This window comes from Vicia villosa, unplaced genomic scaffold (genome assembly GCF_029867415.1).
Source record: "Vicia villosa cultivar HV-30 ecotype Madison, WI unplaced genomic scaffold, Vvil1.0 ctg.001450F_1_1, whole genome shotgun sequence".
NCBI lineage: Eukaryota > Viridiplantae > Streptophyta > Magnoliopsida > Fabales > Fabaceae > Vicia > Vicia villosa.
Window position 1 is genome coordinate 67,155 of NW_026705621.1, and position 27,391 is coordinate 94,545.

Below are 27,391 nucleotides of genomic sequence, written 5' to 3' on the forward strand. Positions count from 1 at the left end.
GGGTGGGTTTGACAATAGGGATGTCAAACCCCATGACTCTTAATTTTCCCCTTTTATGAATGTAAAAGATGTAGATTTGATCGGGCAAATTTTGGGGTATGACACACAAAAACAATTTCAATCTCAATCTCACTCTCAATCACAATAACATATAGCATTCAAAACTTTGCTAAGTCACAACAACTAAACAATAATAACAACAACACAAAAAAAATCTCAATCTCAACAAAGAAACATCAACATCAACAATAAACCTACTACGTATAACATTAAGTCTCAATCTAAACAATAACAGCAACACTAAACTTCTAGTGTTTGAAGGTGAGAAGAAAACACAAGAAATGGGGGGGGGGGGGGTTAAATTGGGTTTTCCACTCTTGACAGATTTCCGTCTCTTAAGCGAAGTTGTGTTGAGAAATACTTTCGGTGGCTTTGCAGAAATATAAGTTTAAAAACAAAGTATAAACAAAAGTAAAGAACACACGATATATCCTGGCTCACTTAAGAAACCCTCAAGCTAATCTAGTCCACCCTACCAAGGTGATTTCGCCTTGAACTCAAGAACACAATCCACTATAACCAAACTGATTACAATTGCATGGGCAACCGCCGATGACTAACTCTGCACAAGCTACTCGTGAGTGACTCACAACCACTAAGACTACCATCTTAGTATTCCCAAAGCTTCTGACCTAACCGGTCTTTTGAGGAACACAATACCTTCTTAAAGCTTCTGACCTAACTGGTCCTTTAGAAGGAATTATTAAAAACCTTCCTACAGCTTCTGACCCAACTGGTCATTTAGAAGGAACAAACATTTGTTTGTTTTTACAAGGTTTGTTTACAATTAAAAGCTTCTACACAAAAAAATGTAAACTCAATTAAGTACATCAGAAGATACTAATACACACTAAAAATATTACATTGTATTATAACTTTTGATGTGTGGTCTTCTTTTCTTCAAGTAGCTTATTCACGGACAACAGCCCAAAGCCTTGAATTCCTTACGTCTTCTTCTTCATAAGCTTCTGAAAGCTTTGTTGATCTTGTTGTAGCAAAGAGAAGGACGTTTTTCGTCTTGATTACCTTTAGAACATTTTGGACAACACCCCTTGTTCTAAATGCTTCAATCACTTCATATCATAACATTCATGTTGTGGATTTGTAATTGAAGCTTCCATGATCATCTTCCTTAACAACATAACTAAGGAGCCATTTGATCAAGAGTCGTTCTTGTTATTGTTATTTTGGTTGATGGTTATGTTATTTTTTCAATAATGACTTGAACACCAACAACCACTTTAAACGTATGATCTTCTCCTTATATAGACAAAGAAAATAGATTCGTTGAGCAACAACTGAGTATTGAAAAGAGTTGTTACACAATGATTTGGAATAATATTGTCACGTCTCTATACTGTGTACTTATCAATGCTAACGATAACATTTGGCTTCTAAACTTCAGAGGCTTCTAATGATAGATATTTGAAGCATGAGTATAGTTGTGATACGATAATCTTCTGATATTTAGGTCTTCAGTATTTTAGAACTTGTTTGCTCAGAATCTTGTCTTCCAAACTTCAGCACTTATCTTTGAAACATTATTCTTCAAAACTTCAAGTCTTTAGAACCACGTCTTCAGGGTCTTCGGCACTTAGTCTTCGAAACCTTTATTTTTGAGAACCTCAATGTGATTTTTGTAAGGATTGAATGTGGTTTTCGTATGATAGGACAGAACTGAAGAAACATGACAAGCTTATAAAGTAAACCATTTCACTATGGTTGTCAATTCCAACCTTGATTAAAACATATTTATTTATTTTTATTTGATCAAAGCATTTGTTTTTTAACAATTTAAAAATTAAAGAGCCTAATATTTCACCACGGTTAGACAAATCAACCGTGGTGAAAATTGGATTGTTTTTAATTTAAAAAAATGCAACTATAATTTGAAATAAATCATAAATTTGTAGGAACAGAGATTCAAACTCATGAGTAGAGCTGTCAAAATGGGTCCGGCCTATCGGGCCGACCCATAAGACCAATAATTTAGCGTGGGCCGAGCCGCAAAATAGCTTTAAAAAATACGACTCTATCTTTTTGGGCCAATCCATCGGGCCCATGTTTTTTATGGGCCGGGTCAAGCGGACTTCGGACTGACCCATTTAAAAAATATTTTGGTAAGTTTTGGAGAAATAAGATTGAGATAAGATATGATTGCATATATGTGTTTTCAAGTGATAAAGAAATATTAAAGAGGATGAAGATATATTTTCAAGATGATGTGATCAAGGAAATGATTGTGAGATGAAGTAAAAATTTAATAAGTATTAGTGATAATATTAAGTTACTTTGTACTTTTACATGTATGTTTTTGTGTCTAAGTTTATGATGACTCTCTACTTATGTTATGTAGTTTTTATCCATTACATCCATTTTTATAAACTTAAAACTATAATATTGATTATGTAAAAAAAAAACTATAATTGAAATACGGGTCGTGCTGGACCATCAGACTGCACGGACCATTGAAAATTAGATCAGACTCATTTTATGTAGCACATTAAACAATCAGGTCTGCCCGGACCCATCAGGCCGAAACGGACTGGACCGAACTGGTTCGTTTGACAACTCTACTCATGAGTAGGACAAGCTTTATCCACAATTATTAATTCCGCTCTACTTTCTCCACAATTATTAATTCCAACTCTGGTAATATATGAAATATCAATGTTTGCATTCAAAACCATGTTACATTAAAAAAAAACCTAAAATATATATTGTTTGCATACCTAACTAAACAAACATCCACAAAATTTAGTTATCAAATTGATTAGATGAAATTAGAGAGTGTTTAGTTAACAACAACACCGATCAATCTAAGCTCAATATCAAAATGAAAATATTAATCTAGGAAATCTTTCATGAAGGGTTGTAGAGAACTCACAAAATCATGTTCTCGAAAATTCGACAGCAAAGATTACAGTAACACACTAAATTAGTAATAAACCACCATTTCCATCAAGAAAAATTAGTTGAAACACAACTTCATCCATCAATTAAAAACCCATCAAAGTAATCCTAGCACATGAAATTGTCTTATTTAATTGTGTACGAAATTCATTCCTTAATAATAATGTTTCCGTACCAATTTATTATGATTAAGAAATGATCATGATTGAATGTAAATGGTGTACTTGTTGCGGTTAACATTGTACCTTTTGTGTTATCCAAGTTGAATAATTAATTAAGACACAATTAGTATTATGATTTTAATTATAAAATGAATATTACCAAAAATAGAGTTTGTGAAGCGTTGACATTGATGAATGTTGTATGATTAGCTTAAGCATATACCATTGATGCTTAATTGATTCTTTGACTCAGTAGGGTTTATGTTACCTATATATATGCGTAGGAATAATTTAGCTGATTACACTTCAAACACCACTTTACATCTTTATCAATTTGGCTTCTCACAAGGAAGCCTTATTCTCTCTATCTCTCTTGGTGAGTTTGTCAACAACATTGTTAATAAATCACATTTTTATGATTTTGTTTCTCATGCATTCACCATAACAAGTTATGATACTTTGGAAATTGATTCAGTTATGTATTCATGCTACTGAGTTTTCTTAGGATACAAGTTAATAGTATTTCTTTCAAAAAAGAATTTAACAAAAATGCTATCGTGCAATATAGGAAATGGTCTCTTGCATAGTGGTCTCAAATTTTGAAAGTTATGTTTAAATTAATCGCAGTTCAAACATTACAAAACAGAAATCATATTAATTATGATAAATTTTGAATTTTTTGAGATAATCCGTCTATCACGTTTTAGAGACGGTCCTGATCTCTTGTATATTTTTATGTGTTCATAATGTATATTATATATATATATATATATATATATATATATATATATATATATATATATATATATATATATATATATATATATATATATATATGTTTCACTTTTCATCTTGCATAGTAAATTAGCTGTATTAATAATAATAATAATAGTCAAATAATAAATATTTAAATAAATAAATATAATATTGAAAATAAATTTAAAAATATTTTAAACAAAGCTTAGACACTTCATAAGAAAAAACGGAAATTCTCTTAATTTTTTTAAATATTGTTTGGTAGGACCATCAAGAAAAATAATATTGTTAAATTTAACACAAATTATCGTCTCTAGATGTTTTGTATCTTAGTCGCTATCTAGCTTTCTATAATTTTTGTTTTCTCAGATTTTGATGGGCCACCTAGCTAGAACTAGAAACAAATTGCCGGAATCTTTCTAAAACCATAATTCTAATTCTTGTTTTTATCTTTCTCTTTATAATATTTATTTACTATTACAAAAAAGTTTAAATTACTAGAGGTGTTTTTTAATGAAAACATCACCTATGTAGTTGAAAAGAGTCTTGTATAAAAAGTATAAGAACATTGTATTGTTTGCTGATATTTAATGAGTTTTTGTTATAGACAAAGTGTTAATAACGATTAGAAATGTACACACCAATTGTGAGTATCAGGATTCGATTCTAGTGTTGGCGTCCGTCTAACCTTACAATATCGGTATTTCGCCAGTTGATATTTGATGAATTTGTTTCTTTCAATTATGCAGGAAATAGGCAAGCAATTCAGCAATGTCCGGAGAGCTAGGAGTGCTAAATGCACTCGATGTGGCAAAAACACAATTGTACCATTTCACTACAATTGTGATAGCTGGAATGGGTTTCTTCACTGATGCCTATGATCTTTTCTGCATTTCCCTTGTCACAAGATTACTAGGGAGAATATATTACACAGAACCAAATGCACTAAAACCCGGAACACTTCCACCAAATGTTCAAGCAGCGGTAACCGGGGTCGCACTATGCGGAACACTAGCAGGCCAATTGTTCTTCGGTTGGCTTGGAGACAAACTCGGAAGAAAAAAGGTTTACGGTTTAACACTCATTCTCATGGTTGTTTGTTCCGTTGCTTCAGGTCTTTCTTTTGGATCAAGTCCAAAAAGTGTTATGGCAACACTTTGTTTCTTTAGGTTTTGGCTTGGTTTCGGAATTGGTGGTGATTACCCTCTTTCAGCTACAATTATGTCTGAATATGCTAACAAAAAGACGCGAGGTGCATTTATAGCTGCTGTTTTCGCTATGCAAGGGTTTGGTATCTTAGGTGGTGGAATCGTTGCGTTGATCGTGGCTTCTGCGTTCGATCACAAATATAATGTTCCTTCTTTTAAAGAAAATCCAGCTGCATCACTGTTATTGCCTCAATTTGATTATGTTTGGAGACTTATTCTTATGTTTGGCGCTCTTCCGGCTGCATTGACGTACTATTGGCGTATGCAAATGCCTGAAACCGCTCGTTACACGGCTCTTGTGGCTAAGAATGCGAAACAAGTTGCTTTGGATATGTCGAAGGTTTTGCAAGTTGAAATTGAAGTAGAAGAAGAAAAGGTAGAAAAATATACGGGCAGCGAAAGGAATAGTTATGGCTTGTTCAGCAAGGAATTCGCAAAGAGACACGGTTTGCATTTGGTTGGAACATGTAGTACTTGGTTTTTGTTGGATATTGCCTTCTATAGTCAGAATCTTTTCCAAAAGGATATTTTTAGTGCAATTGGTTGGATCCCTCCGGCAGCAGAAATGAGTGCAATTCACGAGGTTTACAAGATTGCGAGAGCGCAAACACTTATCGCGTTGTTTAGTACCGTTCCTGGTTACTGGTTCACAGTAGCGCTAATCGATTACATGGGTCGTTTCGCTATTCAAATTATGGGATTCTTCTTCATGACTGTTTTCATGTTTGCTCTTGCTATACCATATGATCATTGGAGCCATAAGGAAAACAGAATCGGGTTTGTGGTAATGTACTCGCTCACATTCTTCTTTGCTAATTTTGGTCCAAATTCTACAACATTTGTTGTTCCGGCCGAGATTTTTCCAGCTCGGTTAAGGTCTACATGTCACGGAATCTCAGCCGCTGCAGGAAAGGCTGGAGCGATTGTTGGCGCATTTGGATTCTTGTACGCTGCACAAAGTAAAGATCCTACAAAGACCGATAAAGGATATCCAACCGGTATTGGGATTAAGAACTCGCTTATTATGCTTGGTGTGATCAACTTTGCTGGGATGTTGTTCACTTTACTTGTTCCAGAATCAAAGGGGAAATCGTTGGAAGAGTTAAGTGGAGAGAATGAAGGAGACGGTGATGTTAAGGCCACTGGCAACGAGCGAGACGGATCAGCGATTCAAACTGCAGCAACATTGTCGTCTGCAGTTGCTACTGCGACCGTGTGATTGTGAGCGTTGCAACTTGAATTCATGTGGTTCTATGACTTTACAACAAAAGAAGATTGAAAAATAATTTGTGTGAGCACTATAAAGTCTGTTGCAGCCGTATGCGGTTGGTATTAGGATAGTTTCTATTTGATTCTTGTTAGTTTTCTACAAAGTTATTTGAATTATGTTGTTTGAAGATGTTCGAATAAAGGATGTGTCTAATTCAAATCAACGACATCCTTAATGTGAATAATTGTTTGAAAAATGGATAGTTAATTATTTTGAAAATCACCTATAGCTGTGTGATTTTAATCATGTAATTGCATGATTCAAATCAAACAAGTTGTTTCCAAATTTTATCACCTTCATTCAAGTCATTTTTTCTTCTGATTCAAAAAATGTATGATCTGACTCGAATCATTTGCGCATTTTCTCACTTGTTTTGTGACTTAACCCTAACACATATATAAAACATTTTGTGTCATTTTCTCTAGATAGTATATACATATTTGTTGAAGTTGTTGATGTTCAACAATATTGAAAATAATCATAAACAATATTTTTACAAATTTAGAAAAACTTTTAGTGTTCTTTCCTTCACACATTCTCTCTCAAGTCAAGCCTATATAATAACTTCATAGTTTGTTGATTGAGTTAACCTTGTTTAGGAGTTATATTAGATTCTATAGATCACCAATCATCTTAAACCTTGAACCAAGAAACACATTGTTTTGGTTCTCAACACTAAAGATTAAATGTGAGTGGTAGATGCAAGGTACATTAGGGAATCTAATATTTTTGTGTATATCAGATTGAAGAATTGATATTTTTATTTAGGTTTCTGGAGAGTGACTTCTGCCAAAGAGAAAGAATATTTTCTCCTCCATTGAAGACTCTGGTAGAACCAAGTGAAGGTTGTTGAAGAACAAACTTGGGAGTTTCCAAGATCCTTCTGTAGAACAAAGGCTCGGACAAGAGACTTCCAGTAGGGTTGAGTGAAGACTACAATGGAGCAAAAGCTTAGAGAAGAAATTTGGGTCTAGCAATGAATTTGGCTCAAGATCAAATAAAGATCTTGTGAATTCGACAATTTTTTTATGTTCTACCTCAACATAAGGGAAATCCACATTTGGACCCGTGTTTGCTTAACAATTTAGCTTGAAGTGTTCAATGTTGTCTTGATTATTAGTTGTAACAAAAGCTCTCATATATTAATTTTTAAAATAGTGGAAGACCTAACCAAATTTTAGTGGTTCGACAGTGAAGACTGGACTAAATGTAAAGTGAGGACGAATGCGTTGAATTAGTATAAATATGGTGTACAATCTCACATTCTCTATCTCTTTTACATTCTAGTAAAGATTTACTTGACTTAGGTTTTATCACTTTCTAGAATCACATGTTGGCATTTTTTATTTGCTTATAGTGATTTATTGTGTAAAGTGTATGTCTGTGATAGATGTAGTCATTCAAATCTTTTTTCTCGAGATTATGAATATATATACATTCTTAATGATAGATTGACGGTTTGATTTATCAAATTCAAATTGAGTTTTGTGTGTAAATTGAATTATGTTAATTTATGCATGGCTTGTTTAATAAACTTAATCTTTTTCGATCATTGTATTTTCTATTAATCTAAGATAAGTGTAAAATCAGAAGCTTCCAAGAACCTGTCTCATCCTTAAGAAGTGCTCTTTATCTTATTATTAAGTGTCTCTGTCAAAAATAGGGTTAGTTATACACAAACCCCAAGCATAAAGCCCTAAGGGATGAACTAGTTTTTGAGTGAGAGTGACAATACAATTAGGATTTCTAGAAATAATTTGCATATAGATTGCCTGTCTCCTTTCCTATGCGATAATATCTGTTATATATTAATCTTGCCTAGTCCCGTATTTAAGGACTATAAAGACTATTTAATACTCATAATAGCTATTATTCCTTTGTTTGCCCTAAGTCTATTACATCCATTAAACCGTTTTGAATGCATTGTCTAGTTCCTATTTTAAATATTCCTTATGCATTGATTTTAGGCCGACCCAATTGATTTGACCCATTTATTACTTTAGCCCATCTTTATTATTAGGGAATTTCTTAATACACCGTTATAGGAGTGAAATAAATCTATGAAAACTAAAAAATGTTATTTGGAGGTGTATCTCTGAACGCACCCTAAATCAATTTTCACGGTGTTTTAGAAATGCATCTCTGAAAACACCCATATTTAAACGTTATTATTATTTGAACGTTGAATTTAAACATTCAGTGGTATTTTCAGATATGCATATCTGATAATATATTTGTTATATTAGCTCTATTTTCTTGAGGTTTATTTGAAATCGGGGTGTCTTATTTCGGCTACATCAGTGGAGTGGATGACACATTCCGCAAAAGAGGCGGAAGCTTTGCCGAATCACTTTTAAGAAAGGATGACAGAGTTCACCAAATTGATGGAGCTTGAGAGAATCAAATAAGGAGAAGTCGAAGAAAGAATCGGTTTTAGATTTAACCGATGACAATTTGTTCGGTGTATTTTAGAATGTAATCGAATCATTTTTGGAATGTTTTGTCGTGCACAATGTAAATTCTATACAATTCAATACATATATAATATATGTATTCAACATTTTACCGCTGTTTACTTTTACCGATTTGATTTTTTTCATGTTTTATCTATGGTACTGATTATGCTAAAACATAATCTGTTTTTGATTCTGCATAATTTAGATATGCATATCTGAAATAACCTTCATTTAAATAAAAACAACAACAGGGATTATTTCGGATATGCCTATCCTAAAACCCCTATTTTCATAAAAAAAGGTGAATTCAGAGGTTTATATCCGAAACATATCCTCGTGGTAGGATAAGAATTCTTGGGTCCAAATTGCTCTAAATCTACTATAAATAAGGTCTCCAAACTATTTCTTCAACATCACACACCACAAACAGAGATGAGCCAAACATATCCTCACCTTGGAGTGGTGAGATGTCGCCACTTCAATTTAGGTTCTCTGAGGACACGCCTCTCGCCGAGCTGATTACCATACTGAATTCTCTCCTACAATATCAAAAAAATCGAAAAGGTGGTCAAGCTCGAGTATCGTTCACCCTCACTTGACACTGAAAGAAAGATAAAGTTTACTCAATTTTCACTGAAGACGGATGACGATTTAAAAATTATGTGGAGTACTTTTCACCGATACTCTACTAAGGATTCGATTGAATTTGATGCGAAACTTCAAAGATCAGGAGAAAATGTTATCAAAATGTTGCAACGTCCTTAGCTATCCGTTTATACCAATATGTAATGTTAAATTTCTGTTCCACTATCTATGTTAAATCTATGTTCAGTTATTTTGATTTTAAGGTTTTTGTTTCTGTTTGTCGGTCAGTGTTTATTTCGGATATGTGTTCGAAAACTACTATTTTGTTGTCTTCGGATATGCATCTCCAAATCTATTCGATAAAAAATTAAAATATGGTAAATTCAGATATGCATATCTAAATTAAAGAGATATTACGGAAATCTCACCAAAAAACTCCTAAGAACCTATTAAGGTGTATTAAGAAACTCCGTTATAATTATGTACAGAGAAATTGGTCGAACTCTATTGTCTGTGTCTTAAAACTGATCCAAAACACTGGAATATACGGACACAACTAAATTTTCTGTAGTATTTAACACATTATCCCGTGTAAAAATGTTACTAGCTAGTAAAACATGGTTTATGAGCATGATCAGACATTGACTATGTATAAGTCAATGCAAAATAATAACTGACTTTAATTACCAATTATAATTATTATAAACTCACATAGCATAATATCGTCATAGTTTGTTTAATTACGAATTGCTAGGAGTTGACATTCCTACTTTGTTGTTTTTTATTTGAAAATTTTTCTAAGAAAACCAAGTATCAATTATAAAAAAAAGGTATGTCTGACATTCCAACGTAAATATTTACTTATTGCTTATAAAAAAGAGTTATAAAATGAAATAATTTAAATTGCATGAAATATTAACCTAAAACTAACACCAACTTGAATGATTTGTTATGACAACTTATCTTACATTGAATATAGTTTATCATAATCAGATTATGCATAAGTCAATGAAAAATAATAATTGACTTTTCCTTGTTCCAAAAATAATAATTGACTTTATTAACCAATTATAGTTATTATAAGTACACATAACATAACACCATCTTTTAATTCCGAGTTGCTTGATATTAGGAGTATATGCAATTGTTGCAAAAAAAAATTTTTAATTTAAATAAAAAATTAATCTAAAGATAAATTATTATTATTATTATTATTATTATTATTATTATTATTATTATTATTATTATTATTATAATAATTATTATTATATTAATATTATTACATTATAATAATTCATTTGAATAACACACATCATTCAAAATTCAAAAAATTTCACAATTTAAATCAAGTCTGAAATTAAGTACATATTACATAAAATAAAATTTAAGCGTTAAGATATTCCAATTTAATTTAAAAAATATATTCTTTGACTTTGATATTTACGATTAATAAAACAAAATTTTAGTTGATATTTTTTAGTTGAAATCTTAATATCCGACCTTACGACCGAATTGATATATTGACGAGAGTGTTTGATACTTGTGCGATTGGAACTTGATTTTCTTAACAATTTATGTCATTTAATACATTTAAAATAAGTAAATAAATGCATTATATTTCAACTAACACTTTTATTTTTAATCTAGTAAAATAAATCATAACAAGGCTAAGTAAAAAAAACAGACAACAATAATAAAATTATTAACACTTAAAAATAAATAAAATATTAATCGAAAAGAACAAACAATCAAATAGATATATTTTTTAAGTTGAATTAATGAATATTGTCTTGAAAAGTAAATAGGGTTAAATAAGTTTTTAGTCCCTATAAATAAAGCACTTTTCACTTTTAGTCCTTACAAAAAATTTTATTGAATTTTGATCCTTATAAAATTTTCCGTCATAAATTTTGGTCCCTCCCGTTAGATTGCTCTAACGGAGGCTTACGTGGCATGCCACACGTCTCGCCACGTCAGACAAAGGTAGAATTGAAGAAAAAGAGGCAGATTACGGGGATTTTAAACCCCCTTTAAATACCTTTTTTTGCTTGATATAGATACAATACAATGAATTTCCGTTTAATATAGACAATATTTATAGCTCTTTTTTAAATCTTAATATTGCTTGATATATCACTATAGCAAGACATTTGTAAAGACCATTAAATTTCACCAGTATAGAAGGTCTATATGTTGTAATTTATTACAAATGTGTTCTAAAATGACAAAATGGTGAAAATGAGTTAATGCTAATAAATGCATGTAATAAAGTCCCACATTGGAAGATTCACTCATTTTCAAAGTCTTTATAAAGAGTTAATAACATTAACTCAACAAAAGGAAAAAAGAGGATAAAGTGCCACATTGACAAATGTGGTGGTCCCAAGCATTATGCCACTTGTCCCAATCCTACAACCACTCGCCGGTGTCACCGTCCGACTCCGGCTCCGTTGAGCACGTCGCATCGGAGCGATCGGGCTATTCGCGGCGTTAATGAGGCGGCTCCGGCGGGCGACGGCCGGCCTTCGGCCGGGTGTTACATTTTGCTCAGTGTACGTGATTTGAATTTTGAATCGGAAAGGTGGCAACTGTTCACGAAATATGCAGAAATGAAACCATGCAAATAGGTGCATGAATCTGTACAAGTGCAACAGTCATAACTTTTGAAAATATATTGTTTCATTAAGGGTCGCAACCTTTGAAACTAATATTTTCATGGCCTATAAAAGGATGATTCCGCATTCAGAAATCACATCACAAATTTCCGAAAATCCTCTGAATAATTCCAGATCGTTCTTCGCTGCATTCGAGTTTTCGCCGGTCTTGCGCAAACTCGATAAGGCTGAATTATCCTGGGTATTCCTGCATCAAAACTCTAAGACATTTCGGGAGTGCTTGAAATACTTTAAGGAAAGTGATTCCGTTCACGATTCCAGCCTCGGTCCTCTCAATTGAAACACATATTTCTAACAATCTTAAAGTATATCAAACCATGGCCACCGACGCTTCTGTTTCAAGCATCAAACTCATGAATCAGGATCTTGTGAAACTAGATCGCTTTGATGGAACAAACTATACCCGTTGACAGGACAAAATGACTTTTCTCCTAACTACTCTGAAAATTCAATATGTCTTGGATCCTGACTTGGAAGAAATTCCAGAACCAACTGCGGATGACACCGATGAAATAAAAAAGGAGAGAAAGAAACGTAAGGAAGATGAATTGCTTTGCCGTGGACACATTCTGAACACATTATTCGATCGTCTCTATGATCTCTACACTGATACCGCATCTGCAAAGGAAATCTAGAAGGCACTTGAATTCAAATTTAAAGCCGAAGAAGAAGGTACGAAAAAGTTCTTAATATCTAAATACTTTGACTTTAAAATGTTGGATTCCAAGCCTATTCTTGCACAAGTACACGAGTTACAGGTTCTCGTGAATAAAATAAAGGCCGTAAAAATTGATGTCCATGAAGCTTTTCAAGTTGGTGCAATCATAGCAAAATTGCCACCTTCATGGAAAGGATACAGAAAGAAATTGCTGCATAGTTCTGAGGATCTCTCGTTGGAGAAACTTCAGAAACACCTTCGAATCGAGGAAGAAACGAAGGATCGTGAAAAGACCGAGTCCGCTGGATTTGCAAAGGCAAATACTGTTGCTGCAAAGGGAAAGAAAAAGTATGATGGCACAAAAAACCATCTTGGTCCAAAGAAAGATAATAACAGGTTCAAAAACTCTGGCGGACAAAAGGGTACTAAAAATGGATGTTATGCATGTGGCAAACCCGGACATTATGCTCGAGATTGCAGGCACAACAAGCCCAAATCTGAGGTTAATGCTGTTCATATCAATGACGACATAATCGCTACTGTGAGCGAAATTATGGCCATCAAAGGAAAAGTCCAAGGATGGTGGTATGATACATGTGCAACTGTACATGTGTCCTATGATAAAGCGGCATTCAAAACCTATACCGAGGTCAATGATGGACAGGAAGTGCAAATGGGAAATGAAGTGCGATCAAAATTCGTTGGAACAGGATCCGTCGAACTCAACTTCACCTCTGGAAAGAAAGTCACTCTTGTCAATGTTCTTCATGTTCCCGACATGAATAGGAACCTTGTTAGTGGGGACCTGTTGGGAAAACCGGGCATTAAATCCGTGTATGAATCGGACAAGTTAATATTGACCCGTAATGGTATATTTGTAGGAAAAGGATATTCCGCTGAAGGAATGATCAAACTTTGTACTACCGCCAATATTATTAATGAAATTTCTAATTCTGCTTATATGCTTGAATCTATTTCATTATGGCATTCTAGATTAGCACATATTGGTATTAGTACTATGAATAGACTAATTAAATCTGGATTGATATCATGTAACGTTCATGATTTCGGAAAATGCAAAATATGTGTTAAGTCTAAAATGATTAAGAAACCTTTCAAAAGTGTTGAAAGAAAAACAAATGTTCTTGATCTTGTGCATTCTGACTTGTGTGAATTCAATGGAATGTTGACCCGTGGGAGAAATCGTTATTTTATAACATTTATCGATGATTGCTCTAGGTTCACACATGTATACCTTTTAAAGCATAAAGATGATGCCTTTAATGCTTTTAAAACATATAAAGCGGAAGTCGAAAATCAATTAAGTGCTACCATAAAAGTACTTAGAAGTGATCGAGGCGGTGAATACTTCTCGGCAGAATTTGATGCATATTGTGAAGAATATGGCATAATACACGAATGTTCTGCGCCTCGCACACCGCAACAAAATGGCATGGCCGAAAGAAAAAATAGAACATATCAAGAAATGATTAATTCTATGTTAATGCATTCAGAATTGCCATTTAATTTGTGGGGTGAAGCATTATAATCCGCATGTCACATAATGAACAGAATTCCATTAAAAACAACTGGAATTTCTCCATAGGAAAAATGAAAAGGAAGATCACCTAATATTGATTATTTTAGAGTGTGGGGGTGTGTGGCATATTACAAAAATATGGATCCCAAAAGAACAAAATTAGGTCATCGAGGGATCAAATGTGCCTTCATAGGATATGCACTAAACAGTAAAGCATATAGACTTTTAAATTTAGAGTCTAATGTAATTGTCGAATCTAGAGATGTGGAATTCTTTGAAAATCTTATCACCAAGAATAAAGAACCAGAGAATCCCACGATCAAAGAGTCTTGTGACAATGATTCGACTCGGATGGTTGAAACACAACCCGAACCAAGAAGAAGAAAAAGGGCACGAAAAATTAAAGGTCTAGGACCGGATGAAATCGATTCTCAACTTATTTCCGTTTGTCTAATTGAAGGAAATAACAAGAATGATGTTCATAAAATTCCAATTATTCTTCAAATTGAAGATGATCCTAAAACATATAAAGAAGCAATGACTTCTAGAGATGCTTCTTTTTGGAAGGATGCTATCCAAGATGAAATGGATTCAATTATGTCAAACCATACTTGGGAACTAGTTGATCTTCCGAAGGGATCAAGACCCATCAGATGCAAATGGGTGTTTAGGAAGAAGTATCACAGTAATGGTACATTAAACACCTACAAGGCCAGACTAGTTGCAAAAGGATTTAGACAAAAGGAAGGTATCGATTATTTTGATACATATGCACCAGTAGCAAAAACTACGACGATTAGAATCTTGTTTGCACTAGCTTCCTTGAACAACCTTGTACATCAAATGGATGTTAAAACAGCATTCCTAAATGGCGATCTCGACGAGGAAATCTATATGGAGCAACCAGAAGGCTACACACTTCATGGAAATGAACAAAAGGTATGTAAACTTGTCAAATCTTTATACGGTTTAAAACAGGCACCAAAACAATGGCACCAAAAATTTGACACTGCCATACTTTCAAATGGGTTCATTCCAAACTCTTGTGACAAATGCTTGTACACAAAGGTGTGTGGAAATGCTATTATATTTCTATGTCTATATGTTGATGACATGTTGATTATTAGCAATGAAATGAATGGAATCTTAGAAACAAAATGTTTTCTAACTTCCACATTCAAGATGAAAGATCTTGGATTAGTTGACACTATACTAGGGATCAAAGTAAGACGAAATAGTGGGGGTTATGAACTTAATCAAACACATTATATTGAAAAAATGTTGGAAAAGTTCAAACACCTTAACTTCAAGGAAGTAACCACTCCGTTCGATCCTAGTGTCAAACTTTAAAAGAATAATGGTAGATCCATGGCACAATTGGAATATGCAAGTGCCATTGGATGTCTAATGTACTTACTGCAATGTACTAGACCAGACATAGCATTTGCTGTTAGTAAAATGAGTAGATTTACTAGCAATCCAAATGATGAACATTGGAAGGCAATAACAAGGATTTTTGGATATTTGTCAAAGACTAAAAACCTTGGCCTTCATTATGGTAAGTTTCCTGCCATACTAGAAGGATATACCGACGCAAGTTGGATATCAAGTGTTGGAGATTATAAATCTACAACTGGGTGGATATTCACATTAGCTGGGGGTGCGATTTCTTGGAAGAGCAAGAAATAAACATGCATTACTCTCTCAACCATGGAATCGGAGTTTGTGGCTCTTGCATCTGCTGGACAAGAAGCAGAATGGTTGAGGGATCTCTTATTAGAGGTTCCATTAGCTAAAGATAATGTTTCAAAGGTGTTGATACATTGTGATAGTCAAGCCACCCTGGCTAGAGCATTCAGTGAAGTATACAATGGAAAGTCTAGACACATAGGTCTTAGACATTCTCTCGTGAGAAAAATGATAAAGGATGGGATCATTTCACTGACATATATACAAACAAGCTATAATTTGGCTGATCCTTTTACTAAACCACTGGCCAAAGATTTAGTAAAGTCTTCCTCGAAAGGTATGGGATTAAAACTCCTTGAATGAGGGTTCCGACAATGATAGCAACCCAATCTGAAGTTAATACATCTTAACCTAAGATTCAATGGGTAACAACAAGTCATTGATTTGGAAGTTGGTGCAACATTTCGTGATAATGTTGACTATTACATAATTGAGGGTTGATTTTTAAGGAAACTCTTAATGAAGTTCTATATCGAGGATATGTATCTAAAGAGATACTAATAAAACTTCACCTATATGAATTTCGAGATGGTGCCGTCTCAAAGTGAGAGTTGGAGTTTCTCTCATGAAAAATTCATGAGAATAGGAAAAACACATGGCCATAAATAGTGCTAGGCGAGATATGTAGGCGAAGAAACCTTAAAAGTGTGTGTATAGCAATGCCAGTCTGATCACATGGGATAATGGTTCAAAGCATAGCTACCTAACGTTCCGATTAGACTTTGCGTTGTCTTTACTAAGTTTAAGTTCAAATCGAAAGATACCTAACTGTATTAACACTTTTATCTTCTATATTCTGGAGTTGGATTTTTCATTATTAGAACAAGTGGGGGATTGTTGTAATTTATTACAAATGTGTTCTAAAATGACAAAATGTTGAAAATGAGTTAATGCTAATAAATGCATGTAATAAAGTCCCACATTGGAAGATTCACTCATTTTCAAAGTCTTTATAAAGAGTTAATAACATTAACTCAACAAAAGGACAAAAGAGGATAAAGTGCCACATTGACAAATGTGGTGGTCCCAAGCATTATGCCACTTGTCTCAATCCTACAACCGGCGACATCGACTCCAACTCTGACTCCGAATCCGGGTCCGAGTCCGGGTCCGGGTTCGGGGCGTGGGCGTAGAGGCGCTAGTGGCGGCTTGTAGACGGCACTTGAGCGCTTAGGCACGTCGCATCGGAGCGATCGGGCTATTCGCGGCGTTAATGAGGCGGCTCCGGCGGGCGACGGCCGGCCTTCGGCCGGGTGTTACATTTTGCTCAGTGTACGTGATTTGAATTTTGAATCGAAAAGGTGGCAACTGTTCATGAAATATGCAGAAATGAAACCATGCAAATAGGTGCATGAATCTGTACAAGTGCAACAGTCATAACTTTTGAAAATATATTGTTTCATTAAGGGTCGCAACCTTTGAAACTAATATTTTCATGGCCTATAAAAGGATGATTCCGCATTCAGAAATCACATCACAAATTTCCGAAAATCCTCTGAATAATTCCAGATCGTTCTTCGCTGCATTCGAGTTTTCGCCGGTCTTGCGCAAACTCGATAAGGCTGAATTATCCTGGGTATTCCTGCATCAAAACTCTAAGACATTTCGGGAGTGCTTGAAATACTTTAAGGAAAGTGATTCCGTTCACGATTCCAGCCTCGGTCCTCTCGATTGAAACACATATTTCTAACACTATACAGATACAAATAATGTTTAACAAATCATTCAAATTTGCAAATAAATATATTATTAGGATAATCATTTGTAATTTTGTTTTGAAGATATTCAAATAATATTAAACTTTTCTCATTAATGAAAAAATAATTGAAGTGTGAAAAAGTATATTAATTTTATTCTCATTCGACAATATTAAAAAGAAATACTTTTAATTAATTTTTTATTCTCATTTGACCCTATATATTTTTATAATAATATAATGATTCTAATTTTTAATTAAAATATAAAATTAAAACTTACTAATTGAATTGTGGCAAACAATTATTTTTATATAAGGTTAAAAATTTAATGTGTAAAAACATATAGTTGATGTATTATTATTATTTTAATATTGTTGTTGGCTATTAAAAAAACCACTAATTTTATTCTTTTACTAAAAATATTTGTCATGAATATAACTTTTATAAAAATAAAATTATATATTATAATCATTTTTTATTTGCTTGAAGATAAAAAAGTAAATTACCATATTAATTAATGACAAATAGTTCTCCCGAATATAAATTGCATGCTCCAACATCAACCTTCGACGACTATTTTTTGAAAAAATAAGATGAAAATAGTGAAGTATAAAATATTATAATAGGTGTATTATTGTTCTTTATTTTTATGTTGTCAAATTTAAACAAAATACTAATTTACGTAAATGACATGCATAAAAAAATTGATTTATTTGTCCCACCCATAAAAATTGATTTATTTGATGAATTATATCTTTCAATGCAGTGGCATATCCAGAAATTTGATTTGGTGGGGGCTAAAAAAATGTGTATTTTGATTAAAGAAATTTTTGATGAATTTTTGTAACATAAATCTTTATAATGAAAAAATTCTACGGAAATGTATATAAACTATAATTATTGTCGATGAATTTTTATATTTAAAAAATATTTAATTATGTTTTCATAATGAATGAATATATTATTAAATATATTACATACTTTCTAATTTTCATCAATATTTTAGAAGAATCATTTATCACATTTACCTTTTAAAATTAATTATCAAATAGTAAATCTACGATATCAATTTTATTCAATTTAATAATAAAAATCTCACAAGCAAAATAAAACATCTAAATAGCCATTTTCTTGATAATTAAAAAAATAATTTGTCTTGATTTTGATCTAAACAATATTACAAAAAATCAATATAGAAACTTTTCTAATTTCTTTTAATGATGATCGATTGTATTTGCCAATAAAACTAAGAGATTAATATGTATGTATTTTCACATTACAATGTCTATTTATAAATATTAATCTCTAAAACTAATTAAACATATAAAATGTTTTTTTAATAAACACCAAACTAAAAAAATCTTGAAACTAAATAGAAGGTTAAAATGATATTAGGTAAAAGAATTAATGTTGTTAAAGATTAGTCAAGATTTTAATAGAATACATTAGTAGATATTGAAGTAGATATAAAAATTAAAACAATAATACGTAAAAGATAAACTTTAGTAAGTTGATAAGTGTAGACACTCAAGTTTATTTAATGGGGGCTGGTCAAGAAAAGAAGAGTGCTATAATATAAAAATTTTCATTTTCTTGTGGGGTTCAAGCCCCCAATGTAATACACATGTATCCGCCTTTGTTTTAATGATATTTTTTATTGATTTATTTGTCAAGTTTATAATTTTTATAAAATATAAGAAAGGTGACTAAAACTTTAATAATTTGATTAATTGATAAAAGATAATTAATTGTCCCACTCATAATTTATATATTTCAATGATATTTTTTATTGATTTATTGGCCATGTTTATAATAATTATAAAAAATAATTATGAATACTAATTTATTTTAAATTTGAAAGAAATTGTAAAAAATTATTGTTTTTTAAGTTATTTAAAGGGGGTTTAAGACCCCCGCAATCTGTCTCTTTTTCTTTAGTGTTGACTGTTATTGACGTGGCGTGACACGTGGTGTGCCACGTAAGCCTCCGTTAGAGTAATCTAATGGGAGAGACCAAAATTCGTGACGGAAAATTTTGTGAGGATCAAAATTCGATGAAATTTTTTGTAGGGACTATAAGTGAAAAGTGCCGTATTTATAGGGACCACTAACATATTTAACCCTAGTAAATATAATAATTTTTTTAATAGTACATATTTGAAGTAGGGGTGTTAAAAACCAAACCAACCCAATAGAAAACCGCAAATCAAATCAAACTCAACCCGCAAAAAATCGCATTTGGTTCGGATTTGTTTGGGTCATTTTTTAACAAAATCGCACGGTTCGGTTCGATTTGCGGTTTGTATTTTATAAACCGAACCAAACTGAATCAAACCGCATTATGTTACAACCTAACCTTAACTTAACTCACATCCAACCCAAACTTAAACTTATTATACCTTATCCTTATGATTACGAACAATTTTCTCATCCTTACACATGATTTCAGTCCCTATATTCTCAAATCTCTAATAGCATTATCACACATTCTTTGTTAGATACATCTCCCATTTTCTTCTCTAATCTCTACTATCTTATATTCTCTTTTTCACCTTCTCATTTTTATGCAAATGTTTCCTATTTCACTTTCGTTTTTATCGCACATATTCTTCTCTAATCTCTTAACTCTTTTGTTTTTTCTTTTTCATCTTCACTAATCTCTCGTCTCGTCTCTTCTATTTTTAATTTCATTATAATAATTTTTATATTGTTTTATGCTATTATTTTATGTTTATTATTCCACTTTTGTCTAATTTAATGTTTACATATTAAATGGAAAGTTGTTGTCAAAACATGACGAGTTTTGTTGTTATTTGATAGTGTATGAATGTCTAAATACAAAGTTATGTTGTCATCTATATGTGTATGTATGGCTCAATAAAATATTTGTAAAAAACTGAACCAATTAAACCAAACCACATTGCTTCGGTTCAGTTTTTTTCTAAAAGCCAACCGAACCAAACCAAACCGCACAATTTTTTCTCTTGCGGTTCGGATAATTTTTTTCGTCAAAACCGTCCAAACCGCACTGAGAACACCCCAAATTTCAAGCACTCTAAAAAATGTCCGAGTCAACGCGCAAAAATATCAGGATAATTTAATATATATATATATATATATATATATATATATATATATATATATATATATATATATATATATATATATATATATATATATATATATATATATATATATATATATATAAGAGGGTTATATTTACTCCAGGAGTAAGTTATTATAACTTACTCCAAATCTAGACCATTGATTCTTTTCAATCTAGTGGTTAAAAATAATAAGTAATTAAATGTGGAGAGAGAAAACTATTACTTCTCATGGAGTAAATATAACCCTCCTCGTATATATATATATATATATATATATATATATATATATATATATATATATATATATATATATATATATATATATATATATATATATATATATATATATATATATATATATATATATATATATATATATATATATATATATATATATATATATGAGGAGGGTTATATTTACTCCAGGAGTAAGTTATTATAACTTACTACAAATCTAGACCATTGATTCTTCTGAATCTAATGGTTAAAAGTAATAAGTAATAGTTTTCTCTCTCCACATTTAATTACTTATTATTTTTAACCACTAGATTGAAAAGAATCAATGGTCTAGATTTGGAGTAAGTTATAATAATTTACTCCTGGAGTAAATATAACCTTCCTATATATATATATATATATATATATATATATATATATATAGGAAGGTTATATTGACTACAAGAGTAAGTTATAATAACTTACCCCACATCTTGACCATTAATTTTTTTCAATCTGATGGTTAAAATTAATAAGGAATAGTTTTCTCTTTTCACATTTAATGACTTAAAGTGGGCAGTACAAACCATACACATTTTTCATATTTATGTTTGGGACAACTTCTTAAGGAACGACAATGTCACTGTATCTTTTCTTTCCTTTTTAATCTTAATAATAGTTTGTTTTTAGGCATTTTATTGGAGCAAGGTGCCAATCAATTGACACATTAAATTTGGCCCATGAAATTTTCCTTTTTTGTGCAAACCTCTAACCTATAAATAAAGGCTTTTCCTTTCAACATTTCACATAAAAAACTTGAGCATTCTATCTCACTCCTCACTCTCTTTCTCTAAAATATTTTCAACTTTCTCTCACATTTTTTAGCTGTAGAGCTTAGAGAAAGTCCTTTTATTTAGTGATGAACTTTTGTATTTTGAAAAGCGCACTGTTGTAAATATACCAAGGAATATTTTATCTTGGTTGAATAATTTATCCGTAAGAGACTGTTTGTTTGGGTTTAAAGCTAAACCCTATAAAATCTTTAGTTCGGGGATTTAGGCTCTAAGTTTGCTGATTTGGTTTGTAAACTAAGTTTGGTTAAAAGCCTCGGTTCGTTCCACAAGCTAAGTCTGGTCAAAAGCTTACTTTGGTGTGAGAATTGAGATAAGCCAAATTTTAAATCTCAGTGGTTCGTGGTCGTCCCAGTCGAAACCTTAGTCAGTTTGTGAGTTCATCCCAGTTCAAATGACCTCCTTGGTTCGAGATAATTCTGTAGAAAATATCAATTTAGTTTGAGGAATAACCACTTTAACTTGTTGTTTGGAGAGAAGATTAACTGCTTTAATCAATTGTTTGGAAGGAAGACTAACTACTTCTCTCCGCAAGTTAGTGCTTGGAAAGAAGACTAACCACTTTTCTCCATTGTTCGCTGTTTGGTTAGAAGTTAGTCTGAAACTTCATTTTTCCTTGTATAATGGGGTTCGAGAGTTTAACCTACTAAAAGCTCTTAAGCATTACTGGATTAAATCTTCTAGATTGGACATGTATAAGCATTACTGTATAAAGGGGACAAGATTAAATCTTCTTGGACATGTATAAATTCCTAGTATATTTTTTCTCTCTCCCTAAACTTTTTTATATTCCGCTGCTTATTTCTAAAATCAATTTTTAAATGTTTCAAACTCTAATGATAATAAAAAATGTTTTTCAAACCATAGTTTTATGAAACCCACAAAATTCACCCCCTCTTGTGTGTGGAGTCACATGTCAAACATTATCAAGTTAAACGTCATAAGCGAATTTTCCAACACTCTTATCAGAAAAAAGACTAAAAGTCTTGTCAGAAAAAATCTTCCTTGAAAATAGATTTGCTAGAAGCACTATTAAACTAAAATTTATCTCAAACAACCCCTAACCTGAATTAGGTTGAGTATGCGCCAAAGAAGTACTATTCGAATCATCTAGATTTCTTGCCTACAGATGATGAAAGATTATTGTCAATAGAACTACTTCCTGAATCAGCAAGTCAATCATTTATACTGTTCATCGTAAAGATAAAAGAATTTAAATTATGAAATAAGAGTCAATGCTTGGAAATGGCACCTGAAACGAAGATGGGTCAAAGGAGCAAAGACAATAAAAGGAAGCGAAAAGTTGAGGACAACTCAAAGGAAACACCAATTCGACAGGAAAAAGGGGCACGGTAACTAGAGATTGCTAGAATTTCAATGAGGAAAATATGGTTTCTCAAAGAACAAGTATACTTTAGTTAGTAATGAGAGCGAGAACCCATTCATAAAGTTGAATGACCCTTATATAGGAGAGGGTGAACCAAGAAAGCAACGACTCAGATGAAAATAAAATGGGAAAATGGAAAGCAACAGTTAGATCATACATTACGATTACCACGACACTCATGTGCACTCAAGCACTCTAGGAAAAACGGAACGCCCTAACCTTCTAGCTTAGGTCTACGTGTCTAAAATTCATGCAAATGTCACAATGATAAGAAAGGCATTTAATGCGCCTAATCCCCACTCCTCATCGGTCATATACATCAATTCATGTTCACGTATAACTCAACAATATAAGGACGACACAAATCTAGAGGACTTCTCATTCAATATCTCATAGGCAGCTAGGGGCAACTGTTCCGTGCCCACCAAAGTCCTAACAAATAAGGTCCACCGACAATTCCAAAGAAAGCTTATTAGTTGCTTGAGCTAGATGTATATATACCTCCACCTACGTAAGGCTTAAGGGACACACACGTTTTTCATACTTCAGTCTATCTCATTTTAGACTCATTCACTAACTTACGCGCCAAAATGCTAACTTTACAGGTCCACCCCCGTATTCCACTGCACTAGAGGGTTCCATCACCGCATCAGAAATTTACTATCATAATTCATGTATAATTGTGGTTCCGGTCCAGAACAATAATATTAGAATATAATAATGAAATAAAATATTTCAACATATAGATCAACGAACATCAATAACGAAAAACATGTATATTAGGATGAAAGGTTCTTGCGACTTTAAACCATATAAGACATCTATAAAAAGAAAATAGACACTTTTCTCGAAAGTAAACATTTTTGTAACTCAATAATATCTCTCACATTTCATTGTCATTGACTTGAGCGTCAGGATATTTGCAAATACCACTCTTTGCTACCAAACCAACCTCATTAGTGAAAACATAAGATATTTGTAAAATCAACAACTGATATGTTTTTTAATCCTTTATTGAGCGTAATTAACAAGATAATTAAACTATTTAACAAAACTGTTTAAATTTAATTTTTCAAAAATTATTCAAAATGATCAAAACATAAAATCGAACTATTTTATTTGTGTTTGATAAGGTTGGTTTTCTGCCCTACTGATTTAGGGTCTTGATAAGTTGTGTTATAAACTTTGAATATCAACGAACATCAATATCGAAGAACATGTATATTAGGATGAAAGGTTCAGCTGACTTGAAATCTTATAAGACATATTTTTCACGAAAGTACACATTTTTGTAACTCAAAAATATCTCTCACATTTCATTGTCATTGACTTGAGCATCAAGATATTTGCAAATACCACTCTTCGCTGTCAAACCAACATCATTAGTAAAAACATAGGATCTTTGTAAAATCAACAACTGATATATTTTTTAATCCTTTTTTGAGCATAATCAACAACAAAACTAAACTGTGGGAAATACTAACAAATGCCCTCAAAATACCGGTTAAAAGATTGAAAAGGTAAATTGATCATTGTTTAATAGATTAAAAAAATAAGTTTTAAAATCAATATATATATATATATATATATATATATATATATATATATATATATATATATATATATATATATATATCAGGGCATATCATATGAGAATGTCATATTTATATGAAAATGTGAGAATGAATCTGAACCATTGAATTTTAAAATAAAGGGTGGAGATTATGTGTGAATCTTTTTTTCTCTCTCCTCTATTATTAAAAAAAATGATGTAGGAGAGTAAAAAAAAATTCATATGATATGCCCTATATATATATATATATATATATATATATATATATATATATATATATATATATATATATATATATATATATATATATATATATATATATATATATATATATATATATTAATTTTATTTGAAATATTTAACAAGTTTTCCGAAGGCACTCGTTAGCATTACCCTTAAACTATTTAACAAAATTGTTAAATTTAGTTTTTTATAAATTATTTTAAATGATCAAAACATAAAATTGAACTGTTTTATGTTAGTTTTTGTTAGAAAATAGGTATGATAATCCTGGATAACTTCGAAGAATCGTGTTCGTACACTTTCCGAACAAAGTATTTCGACCCTATTCTTGCCTGGGTTCACGAAATCTTTGTGGGGATAATTCTCGAAGAGCAATCTGTTTCTGACAAAAGAGAACAGATCAGGAATGTAGAGAGAAAGTATTATTTTTCGTGTGCCAAAATCGAGGCCAAATGACTCCTTATATAGGAGATCAATAACAGAAACCGAAAAGGCACAACTGTTCAGAAAACAGTCATGTCGGTTGGGAAAGGGTTCAACTGTTCAGGAAACCGAAAAGGCTCTGCCCCTTGGACCCCGACGGGGCGCTGCCCCGCACCCCGCCAGGGGCTCTGCCCCTTGGACTCCGACGGGGCGCTGCCCCGCACCCCGCCAGGGGCTCCGCCCCTTGGAACCCCGTTTCTATTATTCGTATTCAATTGCACGTTTGGCTCTACGAGCGTGCACTCCGCACTATCCTAACTCGTTTTAAGTTTAACGCATAATTGCACCGGCCTATAGTAAATGACATTACTACCAAAATACATTGAAGATACTAAATTCACCAACAATTTTCTGCCCTACTAGTTTAGGGTCTTGATAAATTGTGTTATAAACTCTGAAGTATCAAGTTTGTGTTTCGTTTTAGGTCCTCTGAAAAAGTTTCTCGATTTTTTTACTCATGGTAGCAATCAAAGTAGGTGACAAGTTGTATTTTATAAGTTTTTTTTTTTGGTAAGTATTTTTAAGTAATGTACCGTGTTATACACATCAATGTTAATTTATTGTTGTATTGCGGGACCACTTGTTTTATTGGCCTAAAGATAAAAACAATTATACGGAAGTCGCTTTAAAATAAAATAACTTAAAAGTTCAACAAGGAAAATATAAATGAATTATTTATGATATGGCATAATAGAAACTATTTTATACAACACTAGCAAGAGACCCGTGCGTTCGCACGGGTCCCACAAATGTAATTATAAATAATAAATAAATATATTATAATAATGATTAATAAAAGAATATAAAAGATATATAAATTAAGTAGTCTCGTTCAGTAAAAAATAAATGGTTTAGTAAAAAGAATAAATGATATAATTAATTAGTCATCTACCTGTGCATTTATACGGATCGCACAATATCATTATAAATAATAAATAAATATAGTATAGTGATGGTTAAGAAAGTATATAAAAGATATATAAATTAAGTAATCTCGACCCATAAAAAATGTATAGTTTAGTTCAAAAATATATAAAATAATTAAGTAGTCATCTACGTGTGTGTTCGTACGGGTTGCAAAATATCGTCAGAAATATTAAATAAATATAGTACTTTGATGGTCAAAAATATATAATATTTGAAATTTTGAATGTCATATAAACATAACATTCATTTTAAAGTGTTTAAAAAATTTTCACTTTGATTTCATATTCTTGTATTTTATTTTATAAGTTAGTTGTTTAAAAAAATTTGATTTTAAATTATAAACAAATTGAGTTAAATATTTTTAAAAATTCAAAAAAAATTAATATATGGATTGAAAAACCTATATTTTGTCGGCCCGTTACAACATATGATATATAATATTTGTTTAGTTTAAGTAAATATTTTGTCGGCCCGTTAGAAAAATAGGTTCGGCCCGTCGGACATGCCTATAATTTTTAAATTTTTCTGAATGGTAAATTTATGGATTCTGTTGATATTATATGATTTTATGATCGTATATTAATTAAATATTTAATGACATGTTTTAAAAATAATCATAATGAATGTGAGAATGAATTTAATTTATATATAATGATGGTTAGTAAATATATATAAAAGATATACAAATTAAAAAGAAAAATATATTTCAAATTTTAATTTTCATATAAATATTAATTTAATCTAGTTAAAAATATATACTTTAGTAGGAAAAAATAAGTGAAAAATAATTAAGCAGTCATTTACCTGTGCGTTCGCATGAATCATACAGTGTCGTTTTAAATCTACCCTGAGTAATCATCTACCAGTGCATACACA

The 27,391-nt window shown here is 31.8% G+C and overlaps 1 protein-coding gene across 2 annotated transcripts; it reads left to right on the top strand.

Annotated features, from left to right (window-relative positions):
• The first annotated feature begins 3,446 nt into the window (after positions 1 to 3,446).
• On the top strand, positions 3,447 to 6,573 carry LOC131635220 (low affinity inorganic phosphate transporter 1-like). Of its 2 annotated transcripts, none has more exons than XM_058905826.1 (2): positions 3,447 to 3,510; positions 4,640 to 6,573. In XM_058905826.1, exon 2 carries the CDS (start codon positions 4,662 to 4,664, stop codon positions 6,315 to 6,317), a length of 1,656 nt encoding a protein of 551 aa, XP_058761809.1. In that variant the 5' UTR covers positions 3,447 to 3,510; positions 4,640 to 4,661; the 3' UTR covers positions 6,318 to 6,573. The 2 variants fall into 2 exon arrangements, with proteins under 2 accessions (XP_058761809.1, XP_058761807.1); XM_058905824.1 differs by lacking the exon at positions 3,447 to 3,510 and adding an exon at positions 4,342 to 4,536.
• The last annotated feature ends 20,818 nt before the right edge of the window (positions 6,574 to 27,391 follow it).

Bases quoted from the DNA above. Each gene is read 5' to 3' on its own strand.
- LOC131635220 (XM_058905826.1), top strand. From the start codon at position 4,662: ATGTCCGGAGAGCTAGGAGTGCTAAATGCACTCGATGTGGCAAAAACA.